The 27500-nt window shown below is 42.9% G+C and overlaps 2 protein-coding genes across 5 annotated transcripts in view; both read right to left on the bottom strand.

Moving 5' to 3' along the window:
* Nucleotides 1-11494, bottom strand: part of LOC143280171 (phosphatidylinositol 3-kinase regulatory subunit alpha-like) — a 182659-nt gene extending 171165 nt beyond the window's left edge. For both annotated transcript variants that reach the window (XM_076584764.1, XM_076584765.1), the window contains exons 1-2: nt 11367-11494; nt 5320-5550 (exon numbers count right to left, since the gene is read on the bottom strand). In XM_076584764.1, coding sequence (XP_076440879.1) covers nt 5320-5484 — 165 coding nt within the window. In that variant the 5' untranslated portion in view covers nt 5485-5550; nt 11367-11494. The remainder of the gene's footprint in view (nt 1-5319; nt 5551-11366) is intronic.
* An 11364-nt stretch (nt 11495-22858) lies between these two features.
* The window catches only part of LOC143280655 (uncharacterized), a 28542-nt gene continuing 23900 nt past the window's right edge, over nt 22859-27500 (bottom strand). For all 3 annotated transcript variants that reach the window (XM_076585382.1, XM_076585381.1, XM_076585384.1), the window contains one exon: nt 22859-23666. In XM_076585382.1, the coding sequence (XP_076441497.1) occupies nt 22892-23620 (729 nt within the window). In that variant the 5' untranslated portion in view covers nt 23621-23666 and the 3' untranslated portion in view covers nt 22859-22891. The remainder of the gene's footprint in view (nt 23667-27500) is intronic.

Genomic DNA, 27500 nt, shown 5'->3' with positions numbered 1-27500 from the left:
CGTTAATTGCTTACTATTCTATAAAAACTGTGAGCATGAACCCCCATACTCACAGTCTAAATGTTTGGAGTCAGGAACCACAGAACCTGACATGAAAATTAGCACCATCATATTGTACTGTCGTACTGGTAGTACTATGATGTACAATGTCAAAGTCGTCCTGTGCTGTGCTGTGCTGCAATGTTGTCAAACTGTACTACAGTGCACTGTAATTTGTATACTACTTTCTTTGATACAACCCGTTTCTCTGCTTCTCTTCAGGAGAGAATTAATTGCTACAGTGATCCCAGCACTTCACATATTTTTGACTCACTTGTGGAAACAAAGTGAGTCTATGTTTTAACCCGGTGTTCGGTTGTCTCTGTGTGTGTGTGTGTGTGTGTGTGTGTGTCCGTGGTAAACTTTAACATTGACATTTTCTCTGCAAATACTTTGTCAGTTGACACGAAATTAGGCATAATAATAGGAAAAATTCAGCTCTTTCCAGTCATCTTGTTTAAAACAATATTGCACCTCTGGGATGGGCACAAAAAAAAAAAAAAAAAAATGAAGCCTAATTATATGCAAACTGCATTTACTGTTACATTTATATTTTTTGTATTCTCTAAACTTGGCACTTTGATCTGATATTCTGACCCAACAACAAGAGCAATCATTTTTTGTTCAAACAGGAATTTTTTTTGCTAAGCATGGAAGTTTTATTTATTTTGCAAAGGTTTTGGTGCAGATAGTAAAAAAGGGAAATTACTCTGTAATTAATGCTAGGGGACTTAATTCACTTTAAACTGATCTTTCTCATCTTAAACATTACATTTTGAAATTATACACAATACATGAAAAGCTTGGATTTTTTTTTTCCCAGTGTATCACAAGTGAGTCTTGAAGGCCTTGCCTCTCTTGTTTCTTATTTCGTTTCCCTGTCTGCCAGAATTTTACCAGGTATACTATGTTTTACTATCAGGTAGATTTTGCTACAAAACGTTTCCAGGGACAACCCTTTTTGTTGCCATAGCTTCTTTTACACGCACTAAATGCCTGCTGCACAAAGGACTTCTGTTTATCACCACTTCACTAGCATTCAGACCACCCCACTCAAGGTCTAATACAGGAAAACTAAAAGTTCAAAATCCTAGTCTGTATATGGGACTCAAACCCCTGGTTGGCACTCGCTTCCCAATCAGATGCACTCACCACAATGCCACCACTCCACAGAGATTTGACACTGACTGAGAACTTTGTACTGAAACCATTCCGGTCACAAAGGATTTCTGTGCGCCCTCAACTCTTTGCTGCTGACGACTGGGGAAATGAATCACCCCGCGTCGCAACGGTGCAGCACTGCGGATAATTACGTGGAGACACTGCTGATGAATCCTGATAACGGTGACAGATGATTATACAGATGCACTAGTACTACTGACGAATCACGGCAATGGTGATTTGCAAGAGTGATTATCCTGCAGCAAGAGCCCCGGGTGCTACAACGACAACAAATACATGCACATATAAATATCCATATCATACCCTGAAAGGAAAAAAAGAAAGGCTGAAAACAATAACAATGTGACTAGTCTCCGACTGTGGATGTGCACACTCGATTCATTTCACTGACGGGCGCAATAGCCGAGTGGTTAAAGCGTTGGACCGTCAACCTGAGGGTCCCGGGTTCGAATCACGGTGACGGCGCCTGGTGGGTAAAGGGTGGAGATTTTTACGATCTCCCAGGTCAACATACGTGCAGACCTGCTAGTGCCTGAACCCCCTTCGTGTGTATATGCAAGCAGAACATCAAATACGCACGTTAAAGATCCTGTAATCCATGTCAGCGTTTGGTGGGTTATGGAAACAAGAACATACCCAGCATGCACACCCCCGAAAACGGAGTATGGCTGCCTACATGGCGGGGTAAAAACGGTCATACACGTAAAAGCCCAATTGTGTGCATACAAGTGAACGCAGAAGAAGAAGAAGAAGAAGAAGATTCATTTCACTGGTGGGGAGCAGGGGGGTGGGGGTGGGGGGTGGGGGGGGGTGAGGGGGTGGCTGGTTGGTGCTTAAGTGTAGCCATAGCAGCTAGTGTAGCAATAGTAGCCAGTATGGCAATGATGGCGTAGCAATAATAGCCAGCATGGCAACAGGAGCCAGTGTGGCAATAGAAGTCAGCGTAGCAGCCATGGTGGAAATCATGGCCAGTGTAGCAATAGCAGCCAGTGTAGCAATATAGTTACCAGCATGGGAAAAGGTATCCAGTGTGGCAGGAACAGCCCGAGCAGCAACAGCAGCCAGTGTGGCAACAGTAACCAGTGTGACAATAGCAGCAAAACGTAGCAGCCAGTGTAGCAATGGTAGCCAGTGTGACAATAGTAGCCAGTGTAGCCATAGTAGCCAGTGAAGCAATAGTCACCAGTGTATAGCAGCCACTGTAGCGATAGTAGCCAGTGTGGCAACAGTCACCAGTGTAGTAGCCAATGTAGCAAGAGTAGCCAGTATATATATCAATCATACTCGACGGACGTCACTCCTCCAAAAAGAGGAAACAGATCCGTTTCAGTTTCAAGCAGGCGTCACAGCACTCTGGACTGATCCACATGCTCATGCTACATCACAATACAGGCACCACCGTAAAATCAGTAAGTAAGGCACTGGACTTAATAATAATAATAATAATAATAATACATAGTTTTTCTTGACTATAACCATGCCTTAAAAAACACATCAACCGCTATCTGACAATGGAGAACATCCAATGTGTTCATATGAATGAATGAAAAAAGCACACTTAAGAGATGAATCAGATTATAAAAGCTATGAAGTAAGTAAGGCTTAGATTAAAACAAAATGCATTTCATAGAACACACACACACACACACACACACACATACAGATGTCCCTCCCTTACAGACACACACACACACTCACAGACACACACACACACTCGCAGACACACACACGCTGACATTAAATATCAACTGCACTAAAAACAAAATTGCATAAGCATTAAGATATTTCTTATTTTCTAACATAGAATTCTGTTCGGACATACTAACATGTCTACACACTTACACATGCGTACCAGAGCACTGTGCCCTCACAAACACATGCAAGCATGCACGCACACATGTGCACGTGCGCACACACACACACACACGCCCATTAAAAAATAAACAGATAGAAAAAATGCCATCACATCTAAGACCAAAACTACATAAAATACACAATGCATTAAAACAGGACTACAAAAATACCAGTACAAAGATACTTGTTAACAGGCATACCTTGGTTTAACTGTTTCGCCCAGAACAAAAATGCTTACGGAAAAGTTAAGTTTTCAGATCTGACTTAAAGGAATGTAGATCAGAGGCATTCCTAAGAGATGAAGGTAGCGAGTTCCACACTTGGGGAACCTGAGCTCTGAAAGACCTATTTCCAGCACATTCCAGTGTTCATCAGTGATCAGAGTTTTTTGATACCCTGTTTCGGCACGTCGTTGCGTCCTTGGGAAAGGCACTTTATTGTGCCTCACAACACGCAGGTGTAAATGAGTACCTGATTTCAGATGGGGGAAGGTTAAAACGGCAGGTGGAGGAGAGGACAGGGCACTGCCTTTCCATGCTGAGCCACATTCAGTGGAAAGGAATTCACTGCCCTGACTGCCGTTTGCAAGTCTATGCAATCCATACAGGAAGAAAAAGAAAGAAAGAAACAAACAAACAAAAAGGAAGAAGAAAATAAAGATAACTGAATACTATGAGGTTCTAAAAGCTCTGTCACAGTGTCAGGAATCTTGTTTGCAGTAACGTCCACTTCAGGGCTGAAATAAAATCATCACTAAGCGCAGATGAATTCAACAAATCTGAACCAGTAAGAATGATGTAGTTATCATACATAAAGAAAAGGAAACAGGGAAGATGCAGTCACATTTTCCCAAGGAGTATACTGTCACTGATTTGTCATCGAAGAAAATGAAAAAAGATGAAAAGAAGAAGAAGAAAACAACAACAACAAATTAAATCATGCTGCTTTCAGCCCAGCCGTCTGCGAAAGGGCCATTTCAGGGCAACAACAACAACAACAACAGGAAATAGAAGAACAACAGAACAAAAACAAGAGAACAATAACAAGAAGAAGATGAACAACGGAACAGAACACAAATGACAATAACAACAAGAACGATAACAACAACAGGAACAAAAACAAGACAACAAGAACAACAAAAACATAAAAACTATACCAGCCGCCGTGGCGAAGTGGTTAGCGTCGCGGACTGACGGCTGGGAGGACGCGGGATCGAATCCCAGCGGAGGTGGGTTTTTCGGCCCGTGGCCGGCTCCTACCCAGAGTTGAGTGTGCTGTGGGCTTAAATGAGGAGACTGGGACCACACAGTCGAGTGTCATCCACTTCAAGGATGCGTCTTTGGGTGTGTTGCTCTAATTACCTGACCAGCACTGCAAGTGTCTGTATCTCTCGGGCCTGGTTAACACCGGGATATCATTATGACAGGAAGCGTAGAGTACAGCCTTGTCACGCAGTCCCAAACCAAAATGGACCTCCATAGCAACATCGTCATCATCATCGTCATCCTCCTGCTCCTTCATCGTCATCAATATAAACAAAATAGTCTCAAAGTCTGTGGCCTTTCATGCCCTGCTCTCATGGTGACCTCAGTTTCGATACCCCTCCACTTCCGTGCTTGGGGTGAGTCCTGTCAATGTCGTCAGTGTCGGCAGATTCATGGGGGGCTGTTCTGGGAGGGACGCTCACTCAGTCTGGCTCCGCAACTAAGCCATTATTGTCGTTAGTAGGGGGCTTAGTAGGTGGTGTCCTAAGTACGTTAAAACAGAACCCCACCCCCCTCCCAACCCTCTGAAATAGCAGCCTTTTCTACGAGACGGGGTAAAAAAATGGACATGCATGTAAAATCCCACTAGCAGATTTATAAGAGTGAGCACAGAAGTTGCAGCCCATGAGTTAAAACAGAACAGGCACCACTGAACACCACCGAAGTGACTCAGCAGCAGTGCAGGGTCTCCTCTGGTGTGTGGCCTCCTGGCGACCTAACATCGATGGTTCCCTGTGGACTGCCGACGCTGGAACTGCGACGGACGAACCCGGGTGTGGCTGTGTATGGGGGAATCTAAATGAGCGGCGTGGGAGTAATGCCAATGAAACGGTGCAGATGATGGGGCAGCAAAAAAAATAAAATAAAATAAAATAAAAATAAAAATAAAAACTATCAACAACAAGGACAACAAAAAAAACCCCCAAAAAACCCAATCACTCCCCACCCCAACCCCCTCCACCCACACGCCCCGCCTTACCTCTGGCATCTCCATGGTTCCCCCGCTGATGGGGATGTCGAGGGGTGTGTCCACCTCCAGCCGATCCCCAGGCTCGATGGGGATGTGGGAGCGGTCGTGCTGGTGCTCGCGGGGGTCGTAGTAGTGCTGGCACTGGTACACGTACGTCTCCTTCTTCTTCTCCATGGTTGGTCTCCTCTCTCTCTCTCTCTTCACCGCCCACACAGCTCACCCCCTGTCCTGTTCCTTTATCTGAAACATGTAAGCGTTCGGTGGGTTATGGAAACAGGAACGTACATGTATACCCAACTCTTTGACCCCCCCCCACCCCCCTCCCGACCCTCCGAAATGGCAGCCTTTTCTACGAGACGGGGTAAAAAAATGGACATGCATGTAAAATCCCACTAGCAGATTTATAAGAGTGAGCACAGAAGTTGCAGCCCATGAGTTAAAGAGGAGGAGGAGGAGGAGGAGGAGGAGAAGGAGAAGGAGGGGGAGAAGAAGAAGGAGAGGAGGTAATACAGTGACACTGATTACTAGAACAAACATTGTGGAGCAAAGTTAGGAAAATCTAAAGATTCACCAGCAAAATGGCAAGGTTTCAAATGATTATCTAATAAAAATTCACATACATGCCTACCCAAAAATCTTACCATCAGGAACACATGATATAAAAGTCAAGACAAAACCAAATCACCCTACTTTTTTTTTTTTTTTTTTTCCATTCAATGTAATGACGACAATCATCAAGGCCACAATGACTGATTGAAAATTTGCACAAACTAAATTTTACCCCTTTCTGTCCTTCTAAACACTAGTTCATTTGATATGGCTGCACCGAATTTGCCTTTCTGTTCTGCAGTTTTTGTTGGTTTGTTCTTCTCCAACTTCTTCACCTGCCTCATGCTTTCACTTGTGACAACCAGTATTCTCTCCATGGCCGGTTTCAGAGTTCTGTGAATGCACATGCTGTTCGACTAATAACTTGAACTTCACATCTCCCCTAAGGTTAGTCCACCCAGAAAATGGTGCACCCATTTGTTTCTTTGTTGCTGTTGTGTTTTGGGGTTGTTGTTTTTTCTCCCCCTCCTGATCCATGGCTGTAACATCCAGAATGATCACAGCTGCTTACGTGTTTGAAAAAGTTATTCTGAAACAGTAGGCACGTACATATTCATACACTGGAAACTATCAACCAATCAAATGCATCCAATTATAATATAATCAGTTAAAGACACATTCATGTATTATTGTACAGTATAAAACTGAACGCTTTTGTCACTGAACTCAGCAAAGATGTTAAATGTATGGAGAACCCATTTCTAGTAAACACTTGGATCCCAGAGTTTAAAAAGGGCTGTTACCCGCTTTATCACACAGTTCACTTGAAATCGAATGTACTTTCGACAATGTCAATCCATTAACTGGTATTGCAAAAGGTTTGCTGCACAGTCCAATAGGACATTGGTTAATGGTTGCTAGGTGTTATTGCTAGCTTTTTCTTTTCCCCCATCTTTTGACTTACAAGTTATGCTCCATTCCTTTTGTTCCATTTTTTTAATGTTCTCTCTCTCTCTCACAGAAATACATACATTGTATGCGAAAGTTTATATGCATGTATATTTTACCCACTCTTTCCTCCTCCCCCACCTTCCCAACTCACCCCCAACATTCCCCACCTCCCCTTCCTTTTAATATCACTTAACCCCCATTACTGCAGCTCACAAGTGTACTTGTCAGTGAAAAGCTCTTGCCTCACTGACAAAAGACTGACGTTACAGAGCAGGACGTCCGACACTGTTCTCAAATTCGGCGTCTTCCTCTTAGGATTGCATAACTTCCATTCACCGACAGCAATTAAACCACTTCAAAGTACACAACAAGCAGAAATTGCGGTTCAAACCACACTTGACACTGATCTCCTTTCATCAAGTTTCAACAGTCGAACCCTTTTTTCGTCAAGGCTCAACGGTCAAGGGATCAAACTAAAAGTCGAAAGAAGTGAAAATGAGGACTGCTCCCTCTGGCTAGCTGGATGGGGGTGAACACCTGTGTGTTGTTGTGTCATGTGCCTTGTGCCTTGAGAAAGCAAGGACTCCTCTCTCTTTGAAGCATGCAGTACATTATCTCTGTGTACATACCATGTGAGAAGGAGTAAAACCACTATCTTATTGAAAGACTCTTCAAAAAGATACTTTTTTTTTTTTTTTTTTGGCATGAAACAAAACAAAACAACAACAAAATTACACTATTTCATGTCTGACAGTGACAATGATGATGGTGATGCACTGATGAAGATTCAGATGGTGGAAGTGGTGATGCTGCTGCTGATAATGGTGTTGGTGATGATGATGATAATAACAACTATGATGATGCTGATAATTATGTGGTGATGGTGGTGATAGTGTTGGTAATAATGACAGTGCTGCTGCTGCTGATGATGAACATCATGATTATGATGGTGGTAACAATGGTGGTAGTTTTGGTGATAACAATGATGTGATGATGATAATCATATAAAGAAAAGAGTACACTCAGAGCAATATACAGTATGACAATAAGGGAGGGGGAGAGGAGGTGCATTTTAAGGGGGTGGTGGCATAAGACAAATAATAAAAGATAATGGTGTATATTAGCATATCTAAAAGTGTGTGTGTGTGTGTGCGTGTGTGTGTGTGTGTGTGTGTGTGAGAGAGAGAGAGAGAGAGAGAGAGAGAGAGAGAGAGAGAGACAGTATGTGTGTGTGTGAGTGAGTGTGTGTGTGTGTGTGTGTGTGTGTGTGTGTGTGTGTGTGTGTGTGAGTATGTGTGTGTGTGTGTGTATATGTGTTGTGTAAACACATGTGATTGAGAGAGAGAGAGAGAGAGGGAGAGAGAGAGAGAGAGAGAGAGAGAGAGAGAGAGAGAGACAACGTCAGTGAGAGATGCAGAAACAGGGAGAGACGGTTTCAGAAAAGACAGGCAGACAGAAGACAGACATAGAGAGAGATCGACCAAAGACAGACAGTGAAGGAATGACAAAAATTAATCAAAAGGAACAAGATGATTAAGCATGATGATGATTACCACAACAAAGACAGTATTCTTCACCGTCAACTCGTAACACGCTACCAACAGGAGAACGACCACCTCTCACTCCGGCCCACTTGAACCACCACGTAAAGGACAGGCAGACCATCAAGGAAGCATGACAAGCAGCAGCAGCAGCACACACAACACAGACAGACAAAACAGGAAACACCACTGTCACCCAAGCAGTTCCCCAAAACCATAAGTGAGCAGAAACACTGTGAGCGACACGCCACACACAACCTTCACTTATTCCGGCACTTCCAATGCTATTTTTTTATGATCCCATTTAGTGATTTAAGATCAGTTAATGTTTGAAGTTCAAGTGAAAGTGGAGTTTGTTGTTGCTGTTATAAGACCAATGCAAACAGTTGAGTACTTTAATTTCCACACTTCCCCAACAAGCCGCTCCTCTCCTGCTTATCACTTCCTGTCAGCTTGTGCATAACTAGAATCACACTCGCATTACATACAGAGTAGACAGATAGATAAAGACAAATTATAAAAATGCACATAGAAACAAACCCTGGAACTGTTTCATATTCAACACTCTTGGACCCTTTCACTAGTTTTAGGATTTGATCAAAGCTTTTTTCTTTTTTTTTCTCCTCAAGGCCTGACTAAGCGCGTTGGGTTATGCTGCTGGTCAGGTGTAGCGTATATGGTTTTGGCCGAACGCAGTGACGCCTCCTTGAGCTACTGAAACTGAAACTGAAACTCAAAGCTTTAATAAATCCAACAAAAACAGTTCGTTTGTTTTCAAAAAGTCTCTCTTCCACCCGTTACCAAGGTACTAAGGGGACTAATCACTAATTTAATTATAAAGAATGTCATGAGATTATGAGGATATATCATCAATTGTTCTGAAAGGACACATATATTAAATTTAAAAAAAGAAGAAAAAAACAAGAAAAAAAAAACTATTCTAGGATCCAGGACGAAAGATATCAATTAAGCAGTTTCACTGTGTATAAATTATGGTTTACTTATTCTGTGATCATCACTGTGATTCTTTATATCAAGCAAGCAGAAAGATAAGAAAACAAAAATCACGCAGGAATCACTTTCCATTCTTTTCCTCTAAAAATCTTTTATTGGATTCCATTTGTTTATGCTATTTTCTTAAACTGGTATATGGCCTGTAAACTGTAGCATAAAAAATAAGATATCTGCAGGGCTTCTGATACAGCATAAGTATATGTATCCCTGATGCTTTGAAAATGGAAAGAATGTGCTGCATGTTCATCAAGCGATTCCCTGGGAACTTGTTGAACACAAAGTTAAACAGAATGAAAATCCTGTATGGGAGCTTCAGGCTAATGTGGGGGATCATCTGCTACAAAGAAGGGTTCGTTTCCTACACCATAACTTGGCCCAGAGACCTAAACAACCATGACTAAAAGGTATGCCTGACTTTGACTGCATACAGCAATGCACATCTGATTGGAAACTGCAGCGCTGGAGTGACATTCCGAGGGTCATCTGGGGCGCCTTAGAATTATGATCAAAGAGTCCCTGGGACCCCCCCAAGCTTCTATGTAGTCAACATCAATGTTAGAAAAATGCCTAATATTTCTCGTGCCTCTAAACTGGGTGAGTAAACTGTTAATGCACAGGTGGTTCCATGTCTTCACAAATTGATTACACTGAAGACATGCAATTTAATGGGTTGAAATTTGAACAGATCAATTTTGAATAAAATGCAAGCCTTTCAAAAACTGACATCACATTTTGCCTTAGTTTTAATCATGTTACGGGTTAGAATTACCTGACAGGTTGAGAAAGTGAAGTCTCTGTACCAAGTTTGAACTGAATCATCTATGGACTAATCTAACTACTAGACTATTTCAAACAAACAAAAGACAAAGACAAGCACATCATTCACACTGACAGCCACTTTTCTGTCTGTCTGTCTCTTCTTTCCCCACCATTTCATCACTGGATAAGTATATGTACATAACGTAACCACTCCAGTGATATTCTCCTGAACCCTATTGTATTTGATATAGAACTGCGTCCTTTCATTTAAGGCAAGCAAGGATATAAATTATAATTATCCAGCTGATGATTTTATTCCATAATTCATAATCAATTTGTACAGGTCTTCATTTTTCAGGGGGAAGGGATTCTTGTTTTCTTGTTGGGAGGATCGAGGGGACCATGAGGGATGTGGAGACTTTTAGATGTGAAATATTCTTTGAAAACAAGCAAACTGTTCCTTTGGTATATTATCAAACAAATCCCAACAGAGGCCAGGAGAGTTAAATATTAAACGGTTCCACAAAAGGCTGAGTCAATGCAAGTTATGGCTGAAAGAGCCTTCCATGGATTTACAGTACAAGTTTGAAAATCAGCTGTCTTCCTGACCTGTATTCAGAATCTATTACATGGTTTCTTTTGACATTTCATACTAATACGAATTTTTATGTCATCAGAATACAAAATGCTTCTGCTTCTCATGCGAAAATAAACGTTGACTAGACTTCCGAGTACTTAACTCTAGTCTGCCGCGAACTCAGTCAATGCTCAAAAATCACTATTTTTTAGTTACTGTGTTATTCTAAGTTTCAAATTAAACATATAACGTGAAGGTGGAATACAATCATCCCAAGATTTGATTTATAACTGTGTAACTAACTGACACTTTTGCTTTGCTTTGAAAAGTATCTTTCTTTCGTTGTTCCTGTTATTCACTTATTGTCTTCCCGAGAGTATTGTTTCACTTTAAACAGCGTCGTCAAGCGAACTATGTACTTTTCTGTTTCCTTCTTTCGCCTTTAGAACCACTCACACCGCGGTGAATGTTAATGAAAAGAAAAAAAGGAAGAACAAACATGTTTGACGATGAGTAATTGTGCATGCACTCTCCGTCCTGTCAGATTGTTCAACTGATGAGAAATCTCACTCACAGTCAAATCATTCTTCTGTTCATTTTCAAGTGAAAGACGAAAGGAGGAATACATGCAAAGAAACGAAATACTCTCATTTTTGTGCACTTACATTATAAGGAAGGAGTCACTCAAATGGATGCGTCAAGGAATGTGAATCGCTGAGGCAAGCAACAAAGAGCGCCGAAGACAAAACGGGAGTTGCTGTTGGTGATTGAGGAAGCTAACTTGATCCCGCCATGTTGCGGAAGATGACGTCACGTGAGATGAGGTTATCTCCCCTGGCTGTAGGAATTCAATTCATGAATGACAGTAGGCCTACTCATTGTAGTACCGTCAGATCACCAATCGACCTCAGTGACCTCTCACTGACCCCAACAGACCCTCCATCGGGAGGTTTGAGGGTGGGATTCATATGGTTAACAGACAAATAACTTTTTAATTGTTGCTTTTTTTTGGGTTTTTTGTTAATACATAATGTCAGTGCACTTTTTTTTCTTCTTCAAATGCCGTGTAGGCTACTCCATAACGATTTTATGCACACACAAAAAAGAAAAAAAAAAAAAAAAGGAATAACCTACAAATCGTGTCGACAAACTCAAAACAATGATTTTTGAATTTGTTGACTGAACACATGCTGATCAGTGTGTTTCCAGATTAGTGAGCGCGACTCGAGACTTGCTGTGACAGCCAAGACTGTGTGTGTGTGTGTGTGTGTGTGTGTGTGTGTGTGTGTGTTAGCCGGTGTGTGTGTGTGTGTGTGCGTGCGTGTGTGTGCGTGCCAGTGTGCGTGTGTATGTGTGTGCACCACGGTGCGTGTGTGTGTCAGTCTGTCAGTGTGTGTGTGTGTGTGTGTGTGTGAGTGTGTCAGTGAGGTGTGTGTGACTCTGACCGTGTATGTGTGTGTGTGTGTGAAGTTTGTATGTGTGTGTGTGTGTGTGTGCGTGCGTGCGTGCGTGCCGTGTGTGACACAGTGAGAGAGAGAGTTCGCTCACCTACACGTACACACACGCGCAGCACATGCACGTGTCACTGCGTGATGCGCCGTGTAGTACACACATCGACACGCCACAGTGACTCCCCTTACAACTGTCAGCGTCTGTTGATCGAGCCAGTGATTGGCTTTCAGCGCTTTTTCTCTTATTCTCCTGCTTCTTCTTCGTCATTTTTTTTTCATTCACACTTTTTCTTTATTGAATTAACGAATAAGCAAAGGAATAAATAAATAACAAGAAAAAAAAATGATTAAGAACGGCATGCATTGCACGGTACACGTCGATGAAGCCTGATATATACTCATAGCCTGTTCAGCCTGTTTACCCCTTTTCTTTTCTTTTTGAAGGATTACTGCTCGTGCACTGAACCTTCCAAAGCAGTATTTTTTTAAGGTGATTTGAAAACTAAAGAAACGATGACAGTTCGCAAATCAGTAGATACTTCACATAATTATTGCCTCAGTCACCAATATTTACAACTGACGTCAGTCAGAATCAAAGGCACCGCTTACAAATGTCTAAAACAGTTTGATGACTGAACTGACTCAGGATTTGATACGCGTGAATTTTACTCAGGCGCGGTACATTACTGGGGCATGAAAATACGCACACCGTTGACTGACATTCAACTGTTGAGAGTGATGAGCTAAAGGCATCAGTAATTCATTTCCAGTTTGTTTTGTAAGATATGTGCGGTTACGTCCTATTTTAAATGATTTGCATCCCTAATTCTCAGGTACCTATTTCAACAAAAAATGTCTGTGCGTTTTGCAATGCAGGTATATGAGAAATACCATGTTGCGCGTAATCGATCAGTCAAAAAAAAAAAGAAAAAGAAAAAACAAAGGCATCAGTTATACGACTGACGCGGAATGACTCATTTTATAAACATGAACAGACATTTGTCGTCTCAAACTGCCATGTTTTTTTGTTGTTTTGTTTTGTTTGCGGGGTGGTGGTGCTTCGCACGGTTTTCTTGTGCATGGTTGTTGGGGTGGGCCTTTGGGTGTGCCAAAAACAGAAAGAGGGGATCTCTGATTGGCTCAAACTGAATGAACCCGTCTTTGCAGACGATTTTCCAGACGAGGCAAAATGGCTGCACGTTTGTTTAATTACTGAATCTGAGTAAAAATTGAGTTTGATATCCCACCCCAGGCACCTTCTTCCACCCTCCACCCCCCAATAAAAACCAACCAACGAAACAAAAAACAACTGAAATGGGTCACAACACCTACTAATCGTGATATCATTTTATATATTATGCTCGAAAATTGCTGTTAAAATGGGTCCCTGAATTTAGGATTCTAAAATAGGACTTTACCGTTGATTATCATTTCTAATACATTTGCATATTATTTCCATAATTTACAGCAACGTTCAGGGTGTGTCGTACTATTCACGCCAGCATGGACACAGGCATGTTAGTGTGACACATAACAGGGTGGTGGTTTCAGTTCGTAGGAGACTCGTGTTGTCCGCCCAGCTGTTTCAGTTGGATAGGCGTTTCCTCCCTTAAAAAAAAAAAAAAAGAAAGAAAAAAAAAGAGGTGTGTGTGGGGAGGGGGCGAGGGCTCAGGCAGGGGGAGGGGGAGTGACGTGGTGGGTGTGGTTGTATCCAGCTTGGTGAATTTCTTATCATTTGACAGTGGGGGGTGGGGGCAAAATTGAAGTGACATGAAATCCTGAAGATAAATTGTTACTTTGAGGATGTTCTTGACAATTCTATTGGCTATTTCGTTTTGTTGATTTGTGTTGCCAATTTGTGGTGTGTGTGTGTGTGTGTGTGTGTGTGTAACTATTTTTTATCCTCTTACAATAAGAGTGATCTCCTTCAGTCAGGGGCTTTGACCATCGTCTGACTAAAGATCGTTATTGCTATAATTATCAGTTGAGTGCACAAGGATTTCCCACTAAAGCAGTGGAAGAAAAAGTCCACAAGTGTGCACTTATACATGTGTTTGTTGGTCTTCGAAATGTGTGTATTGTAAGACCTAGAGGGCCTTCTTTATTTCGTGTTAATGTGGCTAAAAATAACAAGGAAGATGTTTTGAAAAAAAAGTGTCAACACATATCAATATTACATTATGAATATATGTTTTTGTTGAAATTGTTTATATTGTAATTTCTTTGTTTTTGAAAGGATAGAACATGCTTTGCGAGTGGGAAAAAGGGATTTCTCACACTGAGGCGGTACAAAGAGGATATTTTCTTTTCTTGGTCAGCCAACATTGTCGACACGCCCTGCGGTCTCAGTCTGACTCAAGCTGATGTCAGTTGTTGTTTTTTATCATGTCATTTCGTCTCCCTCACCTAAAACACACACACACACACACACACACACACACACACACACATATTTACTCACATAATACCAACGATAACAACAACAACACACTTACATATACATACACACACACAAGCACGCACGCACAAACACCCACATACACGTACTCACTTTAAAACAGCAGCAGCAGCAACAACAACAACAACGACACACACACACACACACACACACACACACAAACGTATACACATACACATACAAACGCACATGCACACACACACACAAACATGCGCGGGCACTCGAACGCACACACCTCTTTCTCTCATTCGGGCACACACACACACACACTCTCTCTCTCTCTCTCTCTCTCTCCCTCTCTCACACTCTTTCAAAAACACACACTCACAAAACCACAGACAGACAGACAGACAGACTCTCACCCCCCTACACATACACAGAGTTAGTGCTTAATCTGAAAATAAAACTCTGACCTCGACTTCGACTTTCACGCACACGAACATAGCTACGCTCCTCCAAGTGTTGTAAAAAAAAAAAAAAAAAAAAAAAAAAAAAAATCTTTGCATCATTCCAAACTATTATCATTCAAAACATATGACTTACAAAACAACCCCCATCATGCCACAATCACTTCCAACGTTTATGTTTATTCCATTCTAAGCACATTCCCCAAACAGTATTGTATTGTATTGTATTGTATTGTATTGTTGAACCCCTCGACTGCTGCCGACAAGTAAGCTCGTCAGTGAAAGGCTGTCACCTCGCTGATGTAAAGACACAGCTCACAGGTCAGGATGTTAGTCACCGTTCTGTTATTTACACTTCTCCCTCTTGAGATAGGATTGTATCACCTATGTTCAGCGGTAACCAATGACATCACTGAAAAGTACACAACAGAGTCGCAAATGCAGTTATAACTGAGTGCTACACTGATCTCATTCCATCAAGGTTCAGCAGTCTAGGGGTTAATCTCTTACCAATGAAAGGCAAAATCTACGAACACCATCGTTTGTGTTTCTGATCGAAGCTTATCACCCAAAGGCTATTATTGCATCGTCTTTTATTAATGGGTAACCGATTCAAGACAATCTATAGACATTTTGTCATAGTTTGATTATATGAATAGTGACGCATTTACAAAATGTGGATCATTGTTTACCATTTAAAAAAAAAACAACATCAGCGAGTCCTTTAATTGAAAGCGTGGGTTAAAATAATACAATTAAAAAAACAACAACAAAAAACCATAGACGCAAGTACACATATCCCCAATGAATAAAGGCACCAAGCAAATGTCAAAGCGCGAACACACACACACACACACACACACACACACACGCACGCACACACACACACACACACACACACACACACACACACACACACACACACGTTCATTACGTACATCAGAGAAAATGAGACGCGATCTCTTACAAATTGCGTTGAGTATATACTGTAGCCGAAATTGTTATAGTGAGGTTCGTAACAATGCATTTAACAGTGAATATACAACACAACCCGCGAAACTGTGACCATGAACTGTTTGTACAAACACATATGTAATGAGTATATGACATAGCCAAATCGGTTTATGACACGGTGACATTTATGCAGAAGAAGGAAAAAACAACAACTGTGAAGCTACTCGTATACACATACACTATATGATCGTTGTTAACATTGTTGTCAAGTTCTTAAGTTCGCCAACCAAACACGGCCAAAATCATCAAGGCTCATTCCGAGTCTCTCATAAAATCATACACTCAGCCACACCCCGGGGTTCGTCAACTGACCAGGGCGGATGAATGGGACTGTGCCTCGGTTAGGATTACAAAGGCTGTGAGGGAAAACACAACTACAACAACAACAACATATCAATTGCTTGTCTCATTTCCCTGGTTGAATAACATTCGTTTTGTTTCGTTCCCCACCCTAGCCCCTTCTCCTTCTATTTTGTTTTCAGAAGTGGTGTCGTCCCGTATAGAGAGATCAGTTATTCTTATTCTTGTTGCTTATAGTCCAGCCGGCCGCACAGGGCCATATATCAGGATTGTCAAACCATACAACTGCTCAACCATGTCAACACAAAACTGTCATATTTACAGCAACAAAAAAAACAACAAAAAACCCACTAAGACAAACCCACAAAACACAGTTCAGGACACAGTATCCCAACCATTTAGCTCCTTACGGCAAATAAGGCTAGGCCATGCTGAGGACGCCAGCCATTCTGCTTAATTTATCATCCCCAGATTACAAAAAATCGTTAAAAAGTATTATAAAAAAAAAATCAATACTTTAAAGCCAAACAAAAAATACATAAACTGCCCATCGCAGTGTTTACATCTCACTACCTAATCACCAGAGCAAAACAGCACAGATAGTACATCACAGACTGTGGAAAAGAGAAAAAAAAAAGTGTCATGGCTTGCTTGAAAAAAAGAAAGGGGAATGGACCGGGAAGGCTGAAAAAGGAGACAACAGTGAAGATAGAAAAAAGGCAGAAACAACAATGAGAATGACAGAAAAGAGGAAATTTAAAGCACAGAATTTCCAGAAGGCGGGGATGCTATTTGTACCTTTCATTGTACAAAGGACTTTAAGGACACATGCTGAGGTCAACGGCACAATTTTCACTGGCCTTCCACCTACCACGCCTACCTTTCTGTCTTCTTTAAACTGTGCAGATCAGGTGAAATCACAAGTTTGACAGCACAATTTCTCTTTCCATTCAGCACCGAACGTACAGAGGAATATTCAAGGGCCGATTGCATGAAAAAAAAAAGAAAAGAAAAAAAAAAAGGACATGACAGTACCTCCCGTATTAATCAAGGGTGTATTCCAGTTAAAATAAAATAAAAAAAAATAATAAAGGGGCAGGAGCAGCCCATCCTATGAAGAATGTTAAGGCACAGATCGGGTGAAAATCACAAGTTTTACAGCACAATTTCTTTGTCCATTCATCACCGAACGTACACAAGAATATTCGTAGGCCGACTACAAAAAAAGAAAAGAAAAAAAGACAAAAAAAAAAGACATGACAGTACCTCCCGTATTAGCCGGGAATATATTCCAGTTTAAAAATAAAGAAGAAAAAAAAAGGCACCATGAGAGGAATGTTAAGGCAAACTTTAATGGACCCGTGGCGTGGCCTTTAGCGGCCATCGGGGCAGTGAATTCATTATCTACTGTGTCTTGGGCTCCGCTCCGTAAGACGGACGGGGGGCGGGGGAGGGGGGGGGGGGGGGGGGGGCAGTCCTCTCAGGTACCCATTCACACCTGGGTGGAGTGAGAAAAAATCGGAGAAAAGTGCCTTTTTTCCAAGGACACAACACCCGATGCCGAAACGGAGCTTCAGGCCCTGACCACTGCTGAACACTGGATCAGAAGTCCAACGCCTTTGCCGATTCTGCCACGTCCCGCCCCCCTCTCCCCGTGTGAATTATCTGAGAACCGAGCATCTCGCTGATATGTAAAATGGCATTCAGGTGCAGTCCGGTTCGCCTATTCCCGTTTCGCCTACTCTCTGATCGTGCCGCCACCCTCTTTCGCCTACCATTCCCGTTTCGCCTACTCTCTCTCTCTCTCTCTCTCTCTCTCTCAGAGGCAGAACGAACTGGGTGTGAAAAAGTGAGGACAAAACTGCATGACTTAGCTTACGTATGGCGAAGCCAGGGAGTGCAGGATATTTAAACGGATTTGTACGGGAACTTCGTTTAATCGACTGCTGTTGGCAAGAATGGTCAAGTCATATCCAAAGATAATGTTCGATTTGATTTTTACAGTTATATTAATATTGACACACTCGGTACCAGTTTATCTATCTATGAATATGGTCAAACATCTGAAATGTATAATGGCAAGGTTTAGATTTTGAATATCGGACTTGTTTGTGCAGTATAATCGTGAAAAGCATTATAATGATGATAGTGATCTTATTTGCCTGTATGTAAATATGCGAAAAAGAATGAAGTGTACTTTGGATTTTGTTGTCCTGTGTTAAATATTCTTAGAAATCAGTTGATACTTTAAAATAATATTATGGGCATCCCTCCCTGTTCAGACTTTCAGAATTTCATCGACTAACAAACATGATAAGAAACAACTGGCAAATTACTTGTACACAGCTAAAAAAAAAAATTATATATATATAAAATGCACTTGAGTGGGGTATTTTCCTCCTTTATTATTCTATGTGAAACAGAAATACTAAATGCAGCTAATGATTGCTTTTCGCATTTTTTCTGATTTCATTTATTCAGTTATCTCTCTCTCTCTATCACTCTCTCTCTCTCTCTTTCTATCACACACATACATACATACGCACATACAGTAACACATACACAGTGACACACACACACACACACACACACACAGTGACACACACACACACACACGCACACACACACACACACACACACATCCAAACACACACTCGCATGCACGCACACACACGCACACACACACACACAAACTAAAATAATCTAGATACGGACGAGCATTAAGTTTTTATGTGTAAATATGTAACTATCAGCTTTTATGAAAATCAAGTGACATCAGAACAATTTTTTTTTTTCTTTCCTTTTAAATTTTTTTTTTTTTTATTTATATAAAATTCAAGACAAAATATAACTTGCTTTTTCGCGATTACCGATATGAAGACCGCAAGGGCAACACAAAGACCGGGCCAGAATTTTGTCTGTGTGTGTGTGTGTGTGTGTGTGTGTGTGTGTGTGTGTGTGTCACTGTGTGTGTGTGTGTGTGTGTGTGTGTGTGCTTTTTTGTGATTTATTTTTTTATTTTTTATTTTTTTCAAACACACGCAGAAACGTTCGTGCACGCACAGACACAAAACAACTGAGTACGTTTAGCGAACAGTGTGCATTGTCTTATCGGGGGATGGGGCGAAAAGAGAATGGTGGAAATGGGAACTGAGATGACACCGGTATTCACCGTGTGTTGTCAAAGCATGTGCTTCAGTCAGTAAAAAACAAAAACAACAAAAGCAAAACAACAACAACCCCTCCTCCACCCCCCAACCCCCACACCAAAAAAGAAGCAACAACAACAAACAAAAAACAAAAACAAAACAAAACAAAAAAAACCCCATGGTATCTAACGAAATTAGCCTGAACCAGCAGGCTGACTTATAGTACAATCAAATCCTCTTGTGTCCCCAACTTGATTGGGCACCGCCTCGATCTCCTCCTATTTCAAGCCTTAGCCACAGTTAAAAATTATGAATCCTCTTGCCCCTATGGCCGTTGAAGGCTAGGTGGCCTTGAAGCTTTTTAACCGCTGGTCTGCAGTTAAGGAGACAGAATCAGCATTCTGTTGACCCTTATTTTGCAGATTTCTGGATAGTGTGCTATATAAGTATCCATTATTATTATTATTATTATTTTGCACATGACAACAAACAAGCAATACAATACTAGGTCCTAGCTAAGCTAATTTAGTAAAAAAAAAAAAACCCGCTGATCACGAATCCATTACAGCAATGCAGTTCCTGTTACGATGTGAAAGCAAATATGGGTTTAAGCTTTAATATAAACTGGGGGTATTTTGATTACAAAAAGATAATTACAGGTGATGAACAGATATATCGCCAAACACATAGACACACATTCATACATGTACATTTATAACACACACACACACACACACACAGAGTACACACTATAACACTTAAAAATAAACTCATCACACGTACTCATATCAATGCACCAACCTCCCCAAAACCCTACTTTCTGTGCACCTCCCCCCTCGTCACACACACAAACACACACGCAGAGTAATGGCTTTGAATTATCGATCAAGCTTTCCCCGGGTAATATATCTACTGCAGATTCTTTTGCGTTGATTCCTACTTCAAATTCTTGATTCGTTAACATTGCAGACACGACCAGATATCATTGCAGAAATAAGCAGTTAAATTCATTTTCTTTTAATTCAAAACCCCCAACAACTTTCTGTTGGATACTATCTAATTGTTACATTCTTGTTTACAACTGTGATTAATACGGGAGGTAAGCCTACTTGCGAACGATCCAGTCGAAGCTACCTGCTCAACGTGTGTGTATTGTACTGGTAACAGGTCGTAAGATCGTCAAATGCAGCTCTTTTGTTTTTGAAAGCTTTCTCCAATTGGTTGCTCCAGGAAAAGTTCATTTGCTCATTCTTTTCAACGTTTTTTTTTCGAAATGGCAGGGGTGTCTGTGGGTAAATGCGAACGGGCAAGTGTATCTGCGAACAATGGGTTTGGGTACATATGGACAATCACAAGAGATGCAGGTCTTGAACTCATTAGACGTATTATTGGAACATCACACCAAACTGTTGAACTGTTGGTTTTGATCACACACACACACACACACACACACACACATCACATCACATCACATCACACACAAACACACCCTTTTGAGAGCGCTCAGTAAGTGTGCAACGTCGTTCGCAAACACACTCACCTCAAAACTGCAAACGACACGATTTTGGAGATTCCTTTCAAAACTGATGTTCTGCTCTGTCACCAACATGCTTTCTTAAATTCTCCCAGCACCGGTAATGCACAATTAATTCATCATATCCAGCCAAATCAGCTATTTCAAACTGTGTCAAAAGCTCAAGTCCTGTTTGCTTGCTTCCCTTGACTTTAGGATTTGTGAGAGCACGTTTGCGAACTTGGTCGGCAGTGGTGTGCGAAGAGAAGAAAGAGCGCGGAAATAGCTAGAAATACCTGATGTTAGACAGGTTCTTGGAAATGAAGACTCATTAAGGTATCAAAACAAGGTCGAAGCAGATGTTAAATAATTGTTGTGAAACGTGTGTGGTGAGAACGCTTCGAAGTGGGGCGGTACACAAACCGTTTGCAATTTCACGCTGTTCGCAGTTAGGCCTACCTACCATATATGCTTTTATTGGTCAGTTGATTCTATAGCTTGTTAAATCGATTCTGTTTATTTGTTTCCATTCCCCAAATTTCCTTATCCATTCTAAATTTCTCTTTCCCCGTCACATATGTAATTGTATACAGATTGTGCACATCTTCATACACATACACACACACAGCATACACACACACACACACACACACTCACATACACACACGAGCACGCGCGCGCGCGTACTCTCTCTCTCTCTCTCTCACACACACACACACACAATCCCCCAGTCTAAAATCACTTTAGTGAACAGACGTCAAATTGATAGCAAACTCATCAATTTGATAATAAACATAATAATATATCACCTGGAAATAAAACACCCTTGTTTCACGGAAACGGACTGTGAGGGGGTGGGGTGGGGTCAGTACACATTCAAAACTGGTCAGCATCGTTCACGGCTAATAGCGTACATGACCGTCAACATGGATCCACAGCAATCTCAGCACCACCACCACACCACTGGATGCTTCCTTTGGGTTTCTCGCCTGAAGTAATATTCAAGCCCAGAGAAAGGAGGAGGGGCACATTAATTCACATGACGGTTGTCTCTGGCTGGGAACCGAGGACACTACTACGTTGTACCATCGTTTTGTGGACACACACGCAAGTGGTTTCTGAACCTGAAGTCAAAAGCACATGACTATGCGGTTGTTTGCTTGGCGGAAGGAACTGTCCGGGCATCACTATAAATCGCACTGGCATCACGTGATTAAATCAACGTCATCAGCCGACGGTGTCACATCAGATAAAGCTTTGGAGATTGGCCACTTCCCTTTAAGACTCTGCGGTCTCTGGTCTGGAGGTGAGGGAGGTGGCTTGTCGATGACATATCCACACATCTTTTCCTCCACTCCTCCTTCCCCCCTCCGATCCCTCTCCCAGCCAGGGTAGTTTATACCCCCCTTGGTATACTAACCTGAGATGGGGGGTCAGTGGAGGTGTCGACATCAGAATAGGTCTGTTACAAACACACGAGTTATGTAATTCTGGTCGCGAACGGCGCATCCTCCTGTTCGAACAAGATCCAGCTAAAATGCAACCTCTGCAATCCCGCTACCACCGGAACCCACCCAAGCACCCACCCACATCACCCCTCGTTTCCGAGGATCCCACACTGCATACAGTACATATAAAATATATACAAATATCCCGAGATTAACCGCTTTTTGTAGAACCTACACACAGACACAAAGGCTCAAACAGCCAGAGAACGTCTCAACAGAGCACTGTCTGTCCCTGCAACATCAGCAGACTCCCAGAGCAATGCAGAGCTACTCCCGTGAGCATAGACTGCTACACATTCACGACTTCCTTGAGACCCACGGACAACCATCAGTATCATACGTAGATAACACACAACAAGACCAGCAATAAACCATCCCACACGGCTATCATCATTGGTGTTCATGCTGATCCGGGTTCCCGGGCAGGTGCGTGGTGCGTCTGGGTTTCCGCAGCACCACGCGCGGCACGCCGTAAAACACGAACTGCTCAGTCTGAAGCTGGCTACCCCCTTCACCCCTCGGGTGCATCATGAGGGTGGCCAGAGTGTTGTTGGCACCGTTCTCCACCCGGATGAAGCGGTCGAGCGGGGTCTTCACCAACGCGGGACCGTACTGGTAGCGTTGCCAGTCTTCTCCTTGTTCCTGGCGGCCCCCTCGCTGTTGCTGTTGTTGCAGAAGTGGTTGTGGTGTCCTGGGTGACTGGGCAGAGAGGTTTTCTTTCCTCCGAACACCGTCCATGATCCGCCCGGTGACGGCCACCCTCCACATGGTCCACAGGTGGCGGTCCTTGCTCGGGTCGAAAGACGTCGTCAGCTCCGAGTCCGGCTGGAGCCTGCTGCCGGGGGGACGTTGCCTGGCAGGGGGGGACTTGGCGGTGGTGGTGGTGGTGGTGGTGGTTGTGGCGAAGAATCCACTGTCTCTGGTGTTGGTGGTTGCTTTGCTGATCCGGCGACTTTCCTCCCCTGAGCTGAAAGAGGGCACCAGCTGCGTTACTTTCCCGTTGAGGAGGGGGGTGTTGGAGAAGAGGGGACGGTTCTGGTTCTGGTTCTGGTTCCGGGAGGGCGGCCCGTTTCCGCTTCTGCCCCGGCCCCCGCCTCCGCCGGGCTGGTATGACGTCATGGCGGCGGCGGCAGCGGCGGCGGTGGTGGTGGTGGTGGTGGTGAGGCTGAAACAAGGTGAAATAACGGAGTCATCATTCTGTGCATCGAAGGTTTATTTTTGTGTGGGTGCATATACACACACACGCACTTGCAAGTAAACACACACACACACTCTCTCTCTTTCTCTCTTTAACACGCACACACATGCAACCTAATATCAAAGTGAAAATACGTTAAACAACAACAACAAAAAGTGTTCACACACATACACATGCGCATATACGCTCATACACACACTCACAAAAGCAAACACATATGTATAAATAATATATATATATATGTGTGTGTGTGTGTGTGTATTAACGTACACACATCCACGCACGTACGCACTGCACACACACACACACACACATACGCTCACACATCCTTCAAGTGCCACATCTCCCTGTACTGTGCAACTCCCTCTCACTTCATGCTCCCGTTTCCAACAATAATTGAATACCTTTGGAGTTGACAATAATACACATTTTACATGCAGTGCAGTGGAGTCATTTACAACTATTCATAATACTTCGCCTGGACGTGATAGTTGTTCCACTTGTTTGATGCTTTGAACCTCTTAAAGTCTTAACTCCCGAGAGCAAGGTTTCGGTTGCGCATGCGCACTAGAGCCTATCCAGGACTTGTATCCAAATCCAGACGACCTTCACTACATGGGTCACATGTGGTGGTGAAAGGTTAGTAGATCGTCATATTTCTCTCCGTTTGCATGTTTTACAAACAATGTGGTCGTTTACGGTTGCCAACGTCGAGGGGCTGTCTGCATGCTTTCCAATTCTCACCGGACAGTACCACGTGCTGGTGCTATTTTTATCTGACAGACACGTCTAGCGCAAACACAAACGGCTCTAGCTCCGCCCCTTTTCTCTGCATTCAAATTTTGTATTACGTGTAGCTGACACATTTTGTACTTTCCAAAGTCAATTCAGGTCTAGATTGGAAGCTGCTAGGCAAATCTCGCTCTCTGCCATAAATGAAGCCAAACCGTAGCTTTATTAGGCTTTTATTTTGAATAAACCTTCACCGACGTCACAGTGTCAGACTCTGGTGAGAAACTGGCTTGATTCAAATCGCCCGCCATTTATAGTCCGGTTCAGGCTTTAAATGCCGTAGCACGTATCACGTACTTACGTACGTACGTACATGCATGGTGACGTCTCTGAGGACGTCATCAGAAGAAGGGAGATAACCCTGGAAGGCTGAAAATTCACACAGTTTGTCTAGAGTGGTACATCTCCAGACCATTTTCTCAGTTTTGCGCTTATTGTTTTTTTGGATATTGTTTTATGACTCGAAACAAGACTTTCTACTGTTTTTTTCCCCCCGGCACTGAGAGAGGTTTTAAACCTCACACGGGTCCAGTGTTTTAATATGCCTGGCACGAAATTGTTCCACCCCTTCATCATCACTCCATCTTTCTCTGCCTTGAATAAGTGGGCGGTTTGTCCTTCAGTTGTTTTTTGTTTGTTTGTTTGTTTTTGAGGTGGTTTTTGTTGTTGTTGTTTTGTCAGCAATAGAGCGATACTCGGCCTTCCGCTTCTCTCTCTCTCTCTCTCTCTCCTTTGCTTGCAACCTCAAGCTCTACAACTACCCCCCCCCCCGCTCTCTCTCCCCTCCTCTTCCTCCGTGTATATATTGTGCGGGTCTCACAGACACACACTGACCTTATGGGCTCATTGCCGACAGGTCGTTAAACTCAACTCTATACACACACACACACATGTACTGGGCGAAATTACGCCGGCATGCGCATACACACTACACAGACACACCCTGGCATATCCAGACACACCCACACACACACTCCTCCCTCGCGCATACACACTACTCAGACACACCCTGTTATACCCAGACACACCCACATGCACACACACACACACACACACTCCTCCCTCGCGCATACACACTACTCAGACACACCCTGTTATACACACACACACACACACACACACACACACACACACACACACACACACACACACACACACTCCTCCCTCGCGCATACACACTACTCAGACACACCCTGGTATAACCAGACACACCCACATGCACACACACACATGCAAATACACACACACACACACACACACATGCAACCCCCCACCCCACCCCCACCCCCTCCCCACATATCCTCTCCTTCACAATGATTAACATCCGTTATGTGTGTTTTTCAGATACGAAAAAAGCATCACTTAAAATTAAGCCCCTGGCAGGTTATCAATTCTTAGTTATTGTGCTAACACCCGAACTACTTTTATACTGAATGGAACGACCGGATCCACAACGCTGGCTCTGCTTTTATACTGTCGCTGTAAAAGCTAATCATGATTTTTATGTGAAAGGAACGAAATAATTATGTATTGGTCACGATTTCTACCACACGAGCAACTCGGAAACCAAGTGGCTGTTTCTCTCACGTGTGTGGGTGTGTGTGTGTGTGTGTGTGTGTGTGTGTGTGTGTGTGTGTGTGTGTGTGTGTGTGTGTGTCTGTAAGCATGCATACGTGTGTGTGTGTGTGTGTGTGTGCATGCGTGCGTGTGTGTGTGTAAGCATGCAGACATACACACACAGGCACACATTAACACCCCCTACAGATACACACACACACACAAACACATATTCATCTCTCTCTCTCTCTCTCTATATATATATATATATGTATGTATGTGTGTGTGTGTGTGTGTGTGTGTATACTCTCCGCCACCCCCACCAGGCACACACACACACACACACACACACACACACACACACACACACTTCCTCCTATAGACACACACACACATCCTCCTATAGACACAGAGAGAGAGAGACAGACAGAGAGAGACAGAGAGAGAGAGAGACACACACACACACACACTGAGAGAGAGAAACGGACATGTACACACACACACACACACACACACACACACACACACACACACACACACGGACACAAACACTAACGCACAGACATAGACACAAATACACTCTCTTGTCCCACCACCTTCACGGTAAAAACACAGACACACACACAGAAGCACACACAGAGACATACCCAGATATACACACAGAGACACACACACACGTGCGCGCAGTCACACACTATACACAACACACACAAACACACACACACACACACATAGCTTCCATTCACTCTTGGCGGAGTCTTTCATGCCTATAGAATCGTTGTGTTCAGTGCTGAATAATGCCTTTCTTTGGGTTCAATTCAGCAAGAGTGCACCTCTTACTCTGTCTGTCTGTCTGCCTCTCTCTCTGTGTCTCCCTGTTGGTCTCTCTCTCTCTCTCCCAACAACATTATTCTTACATTCTGATGAGCGCGTTTCTTTCTTCCTTTCTTTCTTTCTAAGTTTCTGTTTCAGTTTCAAGGAGGTGGCTGAGCGTGCGGACAGATCCGTATACGCTACACCACACCTGCTGAAAAACAACAACAACAACAACAAAAAAAAAACAAAAAACAAAATAACAGGTGCAAGTGCCTGACTTTCGAATAACCCAATGCGCTGTCAGTTCAGGCCTGGACAGCCAAGTGTAGGGAAATTATTCTTCTTCGTTCGTGGGCTGCAACTCCCACGTTCACTCGTATGTACAAGAGTGGGCTTTTACGTGTATGACCGTTTTTACCCCGCCATGTAGGCGGCCATACTCCGTTTTCGGGGGTGTGCATGCTGGGTATATTCTTATTTCCATAACCCACCGAACGCCGACACGGATTACAGGATCTTTAACGCGCGTGTTTGATCTTCTGCTTGTGTATACACACGAAGGGGGTTCAGGCATAGCAGGTCTGCACATATGTTGACCTGGGAGATCGTAAAAATCTCCACCCTTTACCCACCAGG

Source organism: Babylonia areolata, chromosome 3 (genome assembly GCF_041734735.1).
Source record: "Babylonia areolata isolate BAREFJ2019XMU chromosome 3, ASM4173473v1, whole genome shotgun sequence".
Taxonomy (NCBI): Eukaryota; Metazoa; Mollusca; class Gastropoda; order Neogastropoda; family Buccinidae; genus Babylonia; species Babylonia areolata.
This window is presented reverse-complemented; position numbering and strand designations above follow the sequence as displayed.